General features: G+C 46.1%; 1 protein-coding gene across 2 annotated transcripts in view; it reads left to right on the top strand.

The window, feature by feature from the left end:
• The first annotated feature begins 1,019 nt into the window (after positions 1 to 1,019).
• Positions 1,020 to 13,682, top strand: part of CENPU (centromere protein U) — a 32,472-nt gene continuing 19,809 nt past the window's right edge. Inside the window, exons 1-4 of one of the 2 annotated variants that reach the window (XM_022570956.3) lie at positions 1,020 to 1,141; positions 3,975 to 4,023; positions 5,830 to 5,947; positions 10,261 to 10,366. In XM_022570956.3, coding sequence (XP_022426664.1) covers positions 1,110 to 1,141; positions 3,975 to 4,023; positions 5,830 to 5,947; positions 10,261 to 10,366 — 305 coding nt within the window. In that variant the 5' untranslated portion in view covers positions 1,020 to 1,109. The remainder of the gene's footprint in view (positions 1,142 to 3,974; positions 4,024 to 5,829; positions 5,948 to 10,260; positions 10,367 to 13,682) is intronic. The other variant, XM_022570958.3, reaches the window with a different exon arrangement.

Here is a 13,682-nt window from a genome sequence, read left to right as displayed (position 1 = left end):
AACATACAATAATTAATACATCATTTAGGGATATATCAAGGTAGAAAAACATGGGAATGAGAAACACAAAATCAGAAGAGTGGTTATCCGTGGAAGGAATGACCGTTATTACTTTCCTAACCCAGTGGTGAGCACATAGGTGCTCCTTTTTATCTTTACGTTATATATGTTATATTCTTTAGTACGCATGAAATATAATAATTTTTATTGTGGTAACTGTACGTGACATAAAGTTCAGCATTTTAACCATTTTTAACTGTACAACTTAGTGTAGTTACTTATGTAATTCACACTGCTTTGCAACCATCCACCATTAACCACCTAGAACTTTTACATCATCCCAAACTGTGCTTTTGGCTGTCACATCCAAGAAATCATTGCCAAGTCCAATGTCGTGAAGCTTTTGCCCTATGTTTTCTTCTAAGAGTTTTAGCTCTTACAATTAGGTCTTTGATCCATTTTAAGTTCATTTTTATTTATGGTGTGATAAAGGTCCAACATCTTTCTTTTGCAGGATAGTACATTTTTAAACACAAAGCAAAGAATCAGCGAATATTAAAAGGGGCCCTCCCCATTTACGAATGAAGAAACTGGGGTAGAAATAATAAGCCAAGCTCACACCACTGCTTCAGGGCAGCAGCAGGGTAAAAGTCAAAGCCTATTTCCAATGCATTACACTAGACAACTGCGCAGGCTCCTAAGCACCCAGCGCGCCCCGCCCTGGGTTTGGATCCGCCCCTCGCGGGAGAGCGCCCTCCGACTTTCCGGCACTCGCTCCTCCCCTTCCTCGCCCCCTGGGGCTTTCTGGCGGCTCAGGAGCGCGGAAAACGTGCGCGGCGGACGTGGGGTGAGGGAAAACCCGGGAAACCTTTGGCGTCTCGTGGACCCGTCAGGAACTGCTTGTAAGGCGTAAACTCCAGCTCCGCTTTCGCGCTGTGCCAGGCCGAGTTTTCTCTCGCGCTCTAGGACGGGGAGGAGCCCTGGCCCTATAGGAAGCAAGCTCGGGAGGGGGCGTGCCCGCGTGCTCTGCCCGGATTGGCCGCTGGAAGCAGCGCGGGGTTTGGCGGGAACTTCGGGAGCTGCGCTGGCGCAGTGAACGGTAGGCTGAGATGGCCCCGCCGCGGCAAGTGCGGCGCTCGGGGTAAGTGCTGTGGCGTCTCGGGGCGCCGGGCTGGGGGTTAGGCCTCTCGGAGCTGTTCGTGTGCCACTGTGCAACTTGTCCTAGTGACTAACCTCTCAGGGCCTTGGTTTCCCCGTCGGTAAAATGGGAATAATAATATTCCCACCTTGGAAGGATTACGGTGAGGTTTAAAGGAGTCAGTTTAAAACCGTGGCCGGCGGGGAGGAGAGAACGTTGGCTAGTGTCAGCATTACTTTGTGTGGGTGAGTGTAGCCTAAAGTAGACTCCAAATATTTTGAAACTAACAAATAATGAGTGTCTACTACTTGCCAGACATTACGTTCTAGTGACGCTTACACTCTGGCTGGTAGTCAGTATTCTTATTTTCAAGACCCTGCTTGTTTTTGTAACACAAACCACAGACTGTAAAGCTGAACTAAATCTCCCGCCGCGGGGGCCCCAGCTGCCGCTTGTTTTTCTTAAAGAGGGCGTCCAGCCGGGATGAGTCAAGCATTTTTTTTTTTTTAATCAAAAAGGGCTTGCAAAAAAAAAAAAAAAAAAGGGCTTGCATTTTAAAATAGGTTACAGAACTGCTCTCTAAAATGTTATTCTTCATGGACTCATGGGCACGTGTCTCGCTGGCGGCGTCTGGAGTGCATCCAAGGCCCTGTGTTGTCCTGGTTGGAGGGGCCTCGGCGTGCTTCGCACTCCGGCTGGTACTCAAGGCCTTAGGAGTTCCACCTGGGCCGTGGGAAGGCGGTCTGGAGAAGGTGCATTTGTAGATGCGGGTGAGGGTGTAGGCAGCCAAACAGCGTAGGGGCCAGGCTGGAGCAGGACGAAGCAGGGCAGTTAAGTAAACGAGATTAGGCTCCCGTGGCCAGTGGGGAGGAGGGTTGGGAAAGAATAAGGGGCCTGAAACTCAGACAAGAGTGAAACTTTATCTGATAGGCCAGTGGGGTTTTTTCTCTTTCTCTCTCCCTCCCTCCCTCCTCCCCCCACACACGTATACACGTACATATTAACATTTTTGCCTTTGAGACTCCTGAAATCTGTTTATACCTCCCCCAAAACGCACTAATGCGCATACACCAAAATATTTTACGTATGTTATCACCGAGGTTTCCATCTTTTGGGAGCCTCATCTTGCTCCTAGCCTAAGGTGAGGAGGGAGCTTGACCACTTTTTTGAGCACAGACAAGGCAAGAAAGGGTGGAAAGAGTGGGTTAAGAAGTTGTATGATCTGATTTCTCGTCCTGTCACTTGGCTGTGTGACCACTGATGTCACTTAACTTTTCTGAACCCCAGAATCGTAAAGGCCGTAAAACTACTATCTGCTCTACCTTCTTTTTTGGGTCTGAGAATCAAATAGAGCCGTGGTTTTCAAATGTGGTTCCACCGGGAACTTGTTGGACATGCAGACTCCCAGTGGCCACCCCAGGTTTCCTGAATCAGCAGCTCTGGAGTTGGGGCCAAGCAGTCTTGTTTTTACCAGCCCTCCAGGTGATTCTATACCTGAGGATTGAGAACCACTGCTCTAACAGTTTTCCAACTTTTTTTTTTTTTTTTACTGTAATTCACAGTAATGATGTTTTACATCACAATGGGTACACAGACGTGCATGTATGCACACACATAATAAAACCGAAGGTTTAAGAAATCTTATGTTTTATATTATCTTGTATTTATTTTTTTTAAATGCTGGGGGAAAACCTTAAAGGACATGATGGGGCAGTTGATGAAACTTGAATATGGACTGTAGATTAGATAATGATGTCAGTGTTAAATTTCCTGATTCGGAAGTTGTACTGTGACTACACAAGGTAACACCCTCTTAGTAAAGACACACTGCAGTGTCCCCAGTTTACCATACACAGACACACAGGAAGCAGGTGAGACAAAATGTAAACAGTTGGTGAAGCAGGTAAAGGGTATACAGAAGTTTCTTAGAGTATTCTCAGTTTTTCTCTAAGTTTGGAATTATATCAAATAAATACTTGTTCCACAAAGAAATACTCGTTCAGACACTAAACGGACTTTACTCTCCGCTAACGGGTGTCTGCAGGGCACTTTTGAAAGTCAGGGCCTGTGCGTGGTGGTGTAGGGCATCCCCCCAGCCCTGGCACCATGCCTGGACCACAGAGGATACTCAAAGCATAGTTCCTGGTGGGATTATTTCCTGCCTTTCATATTTCCACTTTTTCTTCTGGTCACTATTGTCATATCTTGTTTAAGATCCGTTGAAGGTACGCAACTTTATCCTTTTATCCTAATGCCCACTGGAGGGAGCCTGAAGGGCGGAAAGAGGGCAGCTCTGGGTTTGAACTGATGCAGATGCTAACGCAGGCTTCCCTCCTTCCTGGCGGCGTGTGGCTTTGGGCAAATACACATCTGGAACGTGGGATTCACTTCTACCTTGAGGACTGTTTCAGAGCTAAATGAGAAAATGTGTGTAAGAGAGCCAGGCACGGATGGAACGGGGGTCCAGTGCCTGAGAAAGAGAGAGAGCTCTCTTGCTCGTTGCTGCAGAACACCAGCCATTGCTGTTGACTGCGACTTGAGGGACAAGGATGACGACAGCGTTAGTTTTCTGTGTCCCTGAGGGCAGAGCTATGCTATTTATACGTAGGTGTTATGAGTTGCCCTATAAAAAATTTAACGCAGTGTGTGAGATATGGGTTCTACTTTCTAAAAGGATTTTGCCATTACTTGAATTTCATCATGAGCACATTGTTAGTGCAGCTAACAAGGAATGTAATTTGGAAAGAAAATGCTTGGATGAGGTGTAATTCTGGTGTTTCCCCAAGTTATTTTTAAGTATTTCCTAACTCTTGTGTGTGCTTTTGCTGTTTCCTAGTACGAGATATTCAAAGAACACTGTAAGAAGAACACATTCCACGAAAGATGTAAGTTATCTTTTTTATATTTTAATATAATTTTTCTCGTAATTGACAATACAAAATAACGTTTTATAGGAGACTCAGAGTTTCGTAGACTTGGTAAGCTCAGTGTTTTCTTGTGAAAAAGCATATTCCTTTTCCTCCTACTCTTTCCAGTATAATGGAGAAAATGGCCATTGCTAACGTTTTGAATCTTTTTCTGGGCCTAGGCTGGTTTCATTTTCATTTGGATAATGGACATCTTTGAACAATTGTACAATGTTCTGTGTTTTGCTTTTGTCACTTGTAGCCATTTCTCCATGTTGTTACAGTTTTCCACAGTTTGATTTCATAATATTCCATTTAGTTTCACATTCGCATGGTATTTTTACTTCAGGGTGGAGTCTTAGAGTAAATGTCTGTGGAAGGCAGGTGCATTTGTTTAACCCTCTGGCTAGCTCACTTCAGAGTATTTTCCAGCGGCTTGTCCAACTGGCCTTGGAAATTCACATGAATGACCTCTGATAGTGCCTGCTTGGGGGTGCCCGGGCGTCGGGAGCTCTCCCTGCTCTGTGCCCTTCCCCTGGTTTTCTCTTTTGCACGGTCTCTCCCCTCTGCTCCCCTAACTCCCTCCCCGTTTGGAGGGGCCCCTTTTCCTCTCTGGAAGGGTTTCTTCAGCTTTCCGGTCCTCTTCCCTCCTCGGGAAGGCAGCTGCCTTACACGGGCCCATCTGCTTGGGGAGGATGGAGGGTGTCAGCTCCTCTTTGGCCTTCGTTCTACCCACACACACTCCGTGAAACATTTTTCCCTGAGGGTCTGTGAGTGGTAGTGTCTGTTTTATTCCATCTCCTGTATATCTTCCAGGATTTCTGTGAGTGTCTGTTTTGTCTCTCAGTTTTATTCCATCTCCTGCATATCTTCCAGGATTTCTCATATTTCCCTGTCTGTTAATCGCAGCCCTCCACATTTTCCAGAGCTACTGTGGATGTTTCTCCATTTTCTGTATGTTGTCTTTCATTGGGATTTGAGGGGCAGTCTTTCTGGGGCTTATTAGTATATTGCCCTGTAAGCCCTCGTCTCTCTCCTGCAATCAGGAGTTTTTAACCTCTGTGTTTAGGAACTTTCATGGGCATGTGTCTGGGGCGAGGCCCACACGGGCTCAGGAGTTGTCAGGCTGTGGCCTGTGGGCCGGATCTAGCCTGCCTGCTGGTTTTGTAAAGCCCAGCGAGCTAAGGGTGGTTTTTATATTTTTAAATGACTGAAGCAAAGTCAGGAGTGTCTCATGCCATGTGAAAATATGAAAGTCAAATTTCAGTATCCACACACAAAGCTGGATTGCAGCCCAGCCGTGCTGCTGCTTTCTGCGTTGCCACTGTCTGCTTTCACAGTGCGACGGCTGCGCTGTGTAGTGGCACCAGTCCCCACGGCCCGCAAAGTCTAATATACAGGTGACCCTTGAACTGGGAGGGTCCACTTCTACCCGGATTATTTTCAGTAGTAGGTGCTATACTATCTGCAGTTGAAACGGCAGGTGTGGAACCCGGATCGGGAGGGCCGACTGCAGTCACACGGGGGTTTTCGGCTGCGCGGAGGGTGGGCGCCGCTGCGCCCTGCGTTGTTCAGTGGTCAGCTGTGCTTACCCCCTGGTCCTTCATAGAAAAGCTTCCCAACCCCTGCCTCAGATGATCAGAAGAGCCTCTGCCCCGCAAAGAGCGTGAAGGCTCACTTCTTAGGCAGCGGTGATAGCGGGAGGATCCTTGCCACGTAAATCAGCTTTGTAATGTTCATTTTGGGCGGGCCAGTTCAATGACTTTGAACCTTATTCACTTTTAGGAAGCTGGCCAAAAGCACAAGCCTACCGATGTATTTGATTTTCCTGATAATTCTGGGATCTCAAGCATCGGCAGGCTGGGAGAAAATGAGAAAGATGAAGAACCCTATGAAACCTTTGGTTAGTATTTTAAATCTTTATCCTAAAATCTTTAAAGTGGTTCAAGCAACAGCGTTTAGGCTAGTTACTAATAAAAATATACAAATGCCTTCAAATACAAAAGCGAGGTTGTCTGCACATGAATGCAATGTTCTGGGGAGTATTTGGTAATTTGAATTAATTTTTCTCACTTCTAGGTACGTTGGAACTAAGAACTCTGTTAAGTGTTGTCAAAGTGGAGCTCTCCTAGTAGCATTTGTCAGCAAGCCAGCCACATTAGGACACCTGTTGTAGACCTTTATAACAAGAGGAATATAAAATATATTTCTCACTTCATACCTCCAGCAGTCATTCGGTAAGGGGCTTTAATTTAGGAAGGAGCAGAGGGATAATTTTTCTTTTTCTTAAACACACTGAGGCAGAGGATGCTTCAGGAGAGCTTCACCTGTGTTCCTTGGAGTGTTAGGAAGACAGGACTGGTACCTGCTGACCAGGGGTGTGTGAGTTGTCCAGACGGGACAGCTTATGTCAGTGTGTCACTGGCCACTCTAGAGGCCAGAAATGGTACAGAATGTGCCATGTGCGCCCACATCTAGAACAGCAGTAGTCAGACATTTTTTGCCAGAATAAGTTTTAAGGGAATTTTCAAAACGTACAACTTGTCACGTATTTTTAATTTGGCATCTAATATTTCTAGTCTAATTTTTGTTAATAAAATATTGTACATTTTGTAGGGTGAAAAGTAATCATTACCAGAATACCCCTTTCATTATGACTTGATAAAAATGTTTTAACTACTCATCTAAAAGAAATCATAATTTAAAAAATTGAGATGTAATTCACTTGCCATAAAATTCACCCTTTTAAAGTGTACAATTCAATTCACTTTTAGTATAGTCACAAAATTGTACAACCATCACCATTTTCTATTCCAGAACGTTTTAATCACCCCAGAAAGAAACTCCATGCCCAGGAGTAATCACTCCCTATTCTTCTTCTCAGACCTTGGCAACCGTAAATCTACTTCCTGTCTGTATGGATCTGCCTATCCTGGACATTTCATTTAAATAGAATCATACACTATGTATGTGGTCATATGTGACTTGCTTCTTTCATTTAGTGTAGTATTTGCAAGGTTCATCTATGTGGTAGTATCAGTACTTCATTCCTAAAAATTTTTATAGTTCAATAATCCATTGGATAGACCTCATTTTTTTATCTGTTCATCAGTTGATGTACATTTGCACTGTTTTCACTTTGTGGCCATTATGAGTTATCCTGCTGTGAACATTCATGTACCAGTTTTTTGTATGGACATGTGTTTCTATTTCTCTTGAGAATGTAGTCGTCCCTCAGTATCCATGTGAGATTGGTTCCAGGACCCCCCGTGGATACCATAGTCCGAGGATGCTAAAGTTCCTTATATAAAATGGCATAGTGGGGACTTGCCTGGTGGTCCAGTGGTTAAGACTCCACACTGCCGATGCAGGAGGTGGGGGTTTAATCCCTGGTCAGGGAACTAAGATCCCACATGGTGCGTGGCGTGGCCAGGAAAAAAAAACAAAAAACAAACGGAAGATGGCATAGTGTTTGCATATAACCTATGCACATCCTCCTGTTCACTATCAATCATCTCTGGGTTACTTATAATACCTAATACGATAGAAATGCTATGTAAGTAGTTGCCTGTGTGCAGCAAATTCAAGTTTTGCTTTTTGGAACTCTCTGGAATTTTTTTTCCCCAAATATTTTCAGTCCCTGGTTGGTTGAATCTGTGGATGCAGAACCCATGGATATGGAGGGCCAACTGTACCCCTCAGTCATGTGATTCTGCTTCAGCGTTTTGAGGAAATGTTTACACGGCAGCTGTACCACTTTGCATTCCCACCAGCTATGTATGAGGGTTCCAGTTTCTCCACATCCTCATCAACTCTTGTTATTATCTGACTTTTTGATTCTAGCCATCCTAGTGGGTATGAAATGGTATCTCATTGTGTTTGTGTGGTAAAATATACATAACAAAATTAACCATTTTAATCATTTTGGTGTCTGGTTCTGTGGCGTTAAGTGTGTACGTCGTTGTGCAGCCATCACCCCATCCGTCCTCAGGACTTTGTCCTTTCCTTCCCCTGAAGGAAACTCTCTGCCCAATAGCCGACGGCACCTCGCTCCCCTCTCCCTCTTCTAGCTTTCTGTTTCTATGAATTTGACCACTCATGTGAGAGGAATCATACAATATTTGTACTTTTGTATCCTTTTTCTCATGTAGCATTATGTCTTTAAAGTTCATCCATGTTGTAGCATGTGTCAGAAGTTCCTTTTTTTTTTTTTGCGGTACGCGGGCCTCTCAGTGCTGTGGCCTCTCCCGTTGCGGAGCACAGGCTCTGGATGCGCAGGCTCAGCGGCCATGGCTCACGGGCCCAGCCGCTCCACGGCATGTGGGGTTTTCCCGGACCGGGGCACGAACCTGTGTGCCCTGCATCGGCAGGCGGACTCTCAACCACTGCGCCACCAGGGAAGCCCTCTCTGTTTTTTTCAATAATACCTATTCACATGGATGTGCGGTAGTATCTCAATGTGGTCTTGAGTTGGATTCCCCTAATGACTAATGTTGAGCATCTTTTCAGTGCGCTTATTGGCCATTTGTATGCAGGCACACCTTGGGAGATACTGCGGGTTCGGTTCCAGACCACTGCAATAAAGCAAATATTGCAATAAAGTGAGTCACGAATTCTTTGGTTTCCAGTGTGTATAAAAGTTATGTTTACACTACACGGTAATCTGTTAAGTGTGCAATAGCATTATGTGTAAAAAAAAATACACATTCCTTAATTAAAAAGTACTTTATTGCTAATCATCTGAATGCAGGGTTGCCACAAGCCTTCAATTTGTAAAAAACACAGTGTCTGCAGAGCGCAATAAAGCAAAGTGCAATAAAACGAGGTATGCCTGTATCTTCTTCGGAGAAGTGTCTGTTCACATCCTTTACTTGGGTTGAAATCAGGTTATTTATCTTTTTATTGTTGAGTAGTAAGAGTACAGCTTGTGTGACTGGTTACATATGGAGATTAAAAATTGGTCTGGTTTTCTTTTTTTCCCTTGTTATTCCCAGTAGTAAAGTAAATAAAGCCCTTTGCCTAGTTGAGGCCAATACAAAGTATATTACTAACTTTAAAATTGTGCAGTTGCTATGTTCATTATATAAGCAGCTGAAACGTTTAAATCTGAGAACGTTTAAATGTGTGCAGCACGCTAAAGCCGGAGCGTGAAGAGATGGGTGCTTGGCCGTTACCAGGCGCCCCTGCAGCCATTCACTCCACGCTGGTGGCCTCCTCCTTCCCCCACCACAAGCCCAGGCCAGGGTGTCGAGGCCTCTCCTGTGACCCCCCTCTTCCTCAGCAGGTAGGAGCATCCTCCCACCAAGGCCATGTGGTCTCCTCTCCTTTATCTCCGTTTCTCCATTATCTTCATTATCTCATTGTCTCCTTTATCTTCATTCCAGTTAACTTTTTTTTTTTAGTTTTGGCTGCGTTGGGTCTTCGTTGCTGCACAGACTTTGTCTAGTTGGGGCTACTCTTCGTTGCGGTGCGCGGGCTTCTCACTGCGGTGGCTTCTCGTTGCGGAGCACGGGCTCTAGGTGTGCGGGCTTCAGTAGTTGTGGCTCGCGGGCTCTAGAGTGCAGGCTCAGTGGTTGTGGCACACGGGCTTAGTTGCTCCACGGCATGTGGGATCTTCCAGGACCAGGGCTTGAACCCGTGTCCCCTGCATCAGCAGGCGGATTCTTAACCACTGTGCCACCAGGCAAGTCCCCATTCCAGTTAACTTTTTACGCTTAGCTCAAGGCTCTAGAGTAAAGGAGAGAGGAGGGGAAGTGCGGAAGGACTGGGGTCCCTCCCCAAAGGGCTAGTCATCCACAGATGTCGAGTGCCCACCCTGTGCCAGGCACTCGGTGGGGTAATGGAGTTGCAGGAGTGGGGCAAGCACTCCAGACCTGAGTTTATTGTTCATGCTGTGTCTCCCAGGTAGATGTGTGATGCTCCATCAGGTGAGGAAAGAATGTCAGACCTCCTGTTTATCTTTTAGCTCATTTAAAAGTTTCCATATAATATATAAGGACAGTAAGGTTATAGCTTAACTGTCCATGTATTTATTGGTGAAGTGGTTTACATTTTTTCTTGTTGAGGTGTGAGATCATAAGTAGCATATGTAATTGGTTTTGATTTTGTTAGCCATTTAAACACAGGTTGCTTTATACTCCAGTGTAAAGGAACAAACTTGAATACTGCTCAGACAGCCAGACTTCTGAATGCCCTTTTTAAAAACATCTTTTGTAGACCCTCCCTTACACAGCACTGCTATATATGCTGATGAGGAAGAATTCTCCAGGCACTGCGGGCCATCTCTCCCCTCAACTCCTCAAGGAAAAGCAGCAGAAAGAAGGTACGGGTGGATCTCAAGCAACTGTTTACTCATGGTTAATGGGATTTCCGAGACATTCTTTAAGATAGAAGCTTATAAAACCAAAACTGTTTAAAGATCTTTTGAGCCAACGTATGTTTTCCCTCAAGAAGACTGGGACATGAAAAGGCAGTTTTTCAGTAATTGACATTACTTACAATAACTGTAACTGACACCTGCTTATCCTAGAAAACATACCAGTGAAGGTGGTTTAGCTTTGAGGTAAAACAAAGAAGGAGGGGAAAGGTTTCAGGAGCATAGAATTTTAGATGATTTTGAGAGGTCCCTTTAATTTACAAATATGCTTAATTGTCACAAAAGATATGTTTTCTAGTTCAGGGTGGGAATAGGGAAGAGAAGCTGATAATCCCAAAGGACACGCAGTCTGTTGTAAATTTCAGCTGGGTGGTCCCTAAGCTGCGTTGATTTGAGTTTTCAGATTTATGTGGAGGCCTGAGTCAGGAAAATCTGTAAAAATGACACCACAGAGGCAACTCGAGAGCACATACAATGAAGAAGTCTTCAGTAGCTGCAGTACTAACTAAAAATTATTAGCTAGAGCAAATCCTTGACTTAAGGACCTCTGTTAGGTAGTAGGTCAGTTCTAGTTACTATATTTTGAAAGTAACAAAACTGTATTTTTAAAACAAATATCCCACTTGGGCAGAAATCTAGATGAGGACATCTTTCTGAGGTTCTCTGCACGGGGGAAACCTTATGGTACTTGGTTATTTGGGAGACTCCAGTTTTTCTATGAGCTGTTACTGGAAATTGGTAACAAAAGCCAAATATTTGGAAAACCGCACAGTTCATTTTAAATGGTGGTGAATGTAATTTTTCAAGAAGAATTTTTGAATAGGTGACACATTCACATGGTTTAAAAATATTAAAAGGTTAATAATAGTCTTTACGTCCTCTCCACCATCACCCAGCTCCTGCATCCACTTCTTCCTTCTCCCCCACTATTAATTTCTTATATGTCTTTTCACAGTTTCTTTGTGCACATCAAAGTAAGAATACAGAGTTTTAACCTTTTTCGAAAAGGCAAGATACTTTGCTACCTGGCTTCTTCCGCTCTCTGTATCTTGGAGATCTTTCCGTATCAGTGCATATGGAGCTTCCTCATTCTTCTGCTCACAGTCGCAGGTTTTCCACAGTTTGGATCTTGCATAGTTTGTTTCCCCAGTCCTGGATCGACAGGCAGTTGGGTTGTTTCCAGTCTTCTGCTGTCACCAGCAGTGCTGTAGTCAGTAACCTGGCACATATGCCGTTTCACACACGTGCCTGTATTTTTCACATATGTGCCTATATTTCTGTGGGATGTGTTCATAAGGGAAATCCTCAGTCAAATGAAATATGTTAGCAGTTTTCATAGTTACTGCCACGTTCCCACCAGCGTGGTATCAGACTTGGAGTTTTGCCAGTGTGATATGCAGTCTCAGTCTAGTTCTAGTTTGTGTTTTTCTCATGACTGAGTTAAATAGCATCTCTTACATGTTTCACAGGTCCTTGAATTTCTGCACGCTCTTTTTATCCTTTTTCCATTTTCCTAGTGTTGGTCATTTTCTTCTTGACTTCTGTGACTTCATCTGAACATGGGTGAAATTAATCCTATTTGTCATGGACAACTCCTGGCTTTCTGTCGTGTAAGTGGATTGAGATTGTGCCATTGAGTAGGATAGGGCTACCTAGGAGATTGAGTACTCCTGTCATCGTGAGGTGGTCATGAACTTGGTGTGGAGATGTTAGAGAGACTGCTGTGTACTTGGGTCTGGTGTTCCCAGGAGGGGCTGAGCTGGAGTTCAGACTGAAGTGGTTTGGTACAGGAGGTGTAGGCACGGGTGAGCGCTCCCAGGGAGAGACGGTGGGCCGAGAGGAGGCGGGGACCTGGGACCACTCTGCAAGAAAGCCTGGCATCTGTCCAGGTGGAGAAGGAGCTTGCAAAGCAGAGAGAGGACCAGTGGCCAGAGGGGGAAGGAGGAAGCCAGGAGAGGGTTTGTGCTCGGGAGAGGCGGGGCGGGTGGTGAGTAAGTGTGTGTCCTCAGGAGGACCAAACGCCAGTCGGGGAAAGGCTGAACACATGGGTCGGTTTAACAGTGTGGATGTCCTTGGTAGTCTTAGTTTTGGTGGTGTGATACGTCCAGACAAAAAAACTTTATTTGGGTAGGTTAGACCGGGCTTATATATGGATACAGAAGGAAGTCCGGGCAGAAGGGATACACGGGGAGGGGCGCGGGTGGGGAGAGAGGGAGCGCACGTCAGCGTTCCCCAGGACTCACGCGGCATCAGCAGCCAGGCCCCCGGGCCTGTCCAGGGCCGTCGGGTTCTTTGTTCCCAGATCTCCTCTCCTCTTTCTGTGTCCGCGAGTCTGCTCTCACCCTCTCCTCTCCACCCTCCCCCGTATTCCTCTCGTGGCTTTAACGACCCATAAGCCGCTAACCCCAGGTCTCCCTCTTGCCCAGCCTCTCCCGAGGCCCCAGCTGTCCTGCACCTTGGCCACGTTTCCCTAGATGCCTATAGGCACCTCAGGCTCAACAAAGCCGAAACCAAGCTCCATTGTTCCTCCCTCGTCTGGTGTCGACAAGCTCCTTTGGTGTTCTCTAGCTTGATGGTCCTGCTGTCACCCAGTCACCCCACAAAGCTGTCTGGGAACCGTTCCCGGTACCTTCTGTTCTCTGACCGGCCTCCTTTGTTCTGGCCTGTGACTCCCTGAGAATCTGCTTTTCTTCTCTCCGTACACCCTCCGCCTCCCTGTGGCCACGGCTCAGGCACCTGCTGCTGGTCCCTTCGTCTGTGCGACCACCACCACCCACCCGCCCCCGCTTCCAGTGCGTGTGTCTAGCATGGAGGCCTTAGCTCCCTCACCCCCAACCTGTAGGCATGGTATGGGGGCCCCCTGTGTCTGTCTGGCTCCTCGGGTAAGTAGACCCTGAGGCAGAGTGAGAATTGAAGAGATTTATTAGCAACATCAGGGAAAGTTACAGGTGGAAGAATCTGGATTGAGCAGAGATGGCCCCAGACTGCAGCGCAGCTCTCACAGCTCTGACCGACCCCAGGTGGTGGGCAGCTCTGAAGGGAAGGCCGGGCAGCAGTGGCCGCCACGCGAGGGTTGCCCTGGCGCGGCAGCCGAGCACAGGCAAGTCTGAGCAGGACGCCTCTGGCCACCTCGGAGCCTCCCCGGCCCTGGCCTTGGGCTTCTTCTATAGTGTTAGCTTCTCTTTAGCAAGACACTCGCTCTGTAGTCTGCTTCCTATACGTCGAACGGGCCAGGCTGTTTTACACCCCTGTGCTTTTATGT

Source organism: Delphinapterus leucas, chromosome 21, assembly GCF_059928025.1.
Source record: "Delphinapterus leucas isolate spDelLeu-1000000601 "Yukka" chromosome 21, BTC_Dleu_Yukka2, whole genome shotgun sequence".
NCBI lineage: Eukaryota > Metazoa > Chordata > Mammalia > Artiodactyla > Monodontidae > Delphinapterus > Delphinapterus leucas.
Note: the sequence above shows the minus strand (reverse complement) of the source record. Positions and strands in the feature narration are given on the sequence as shown.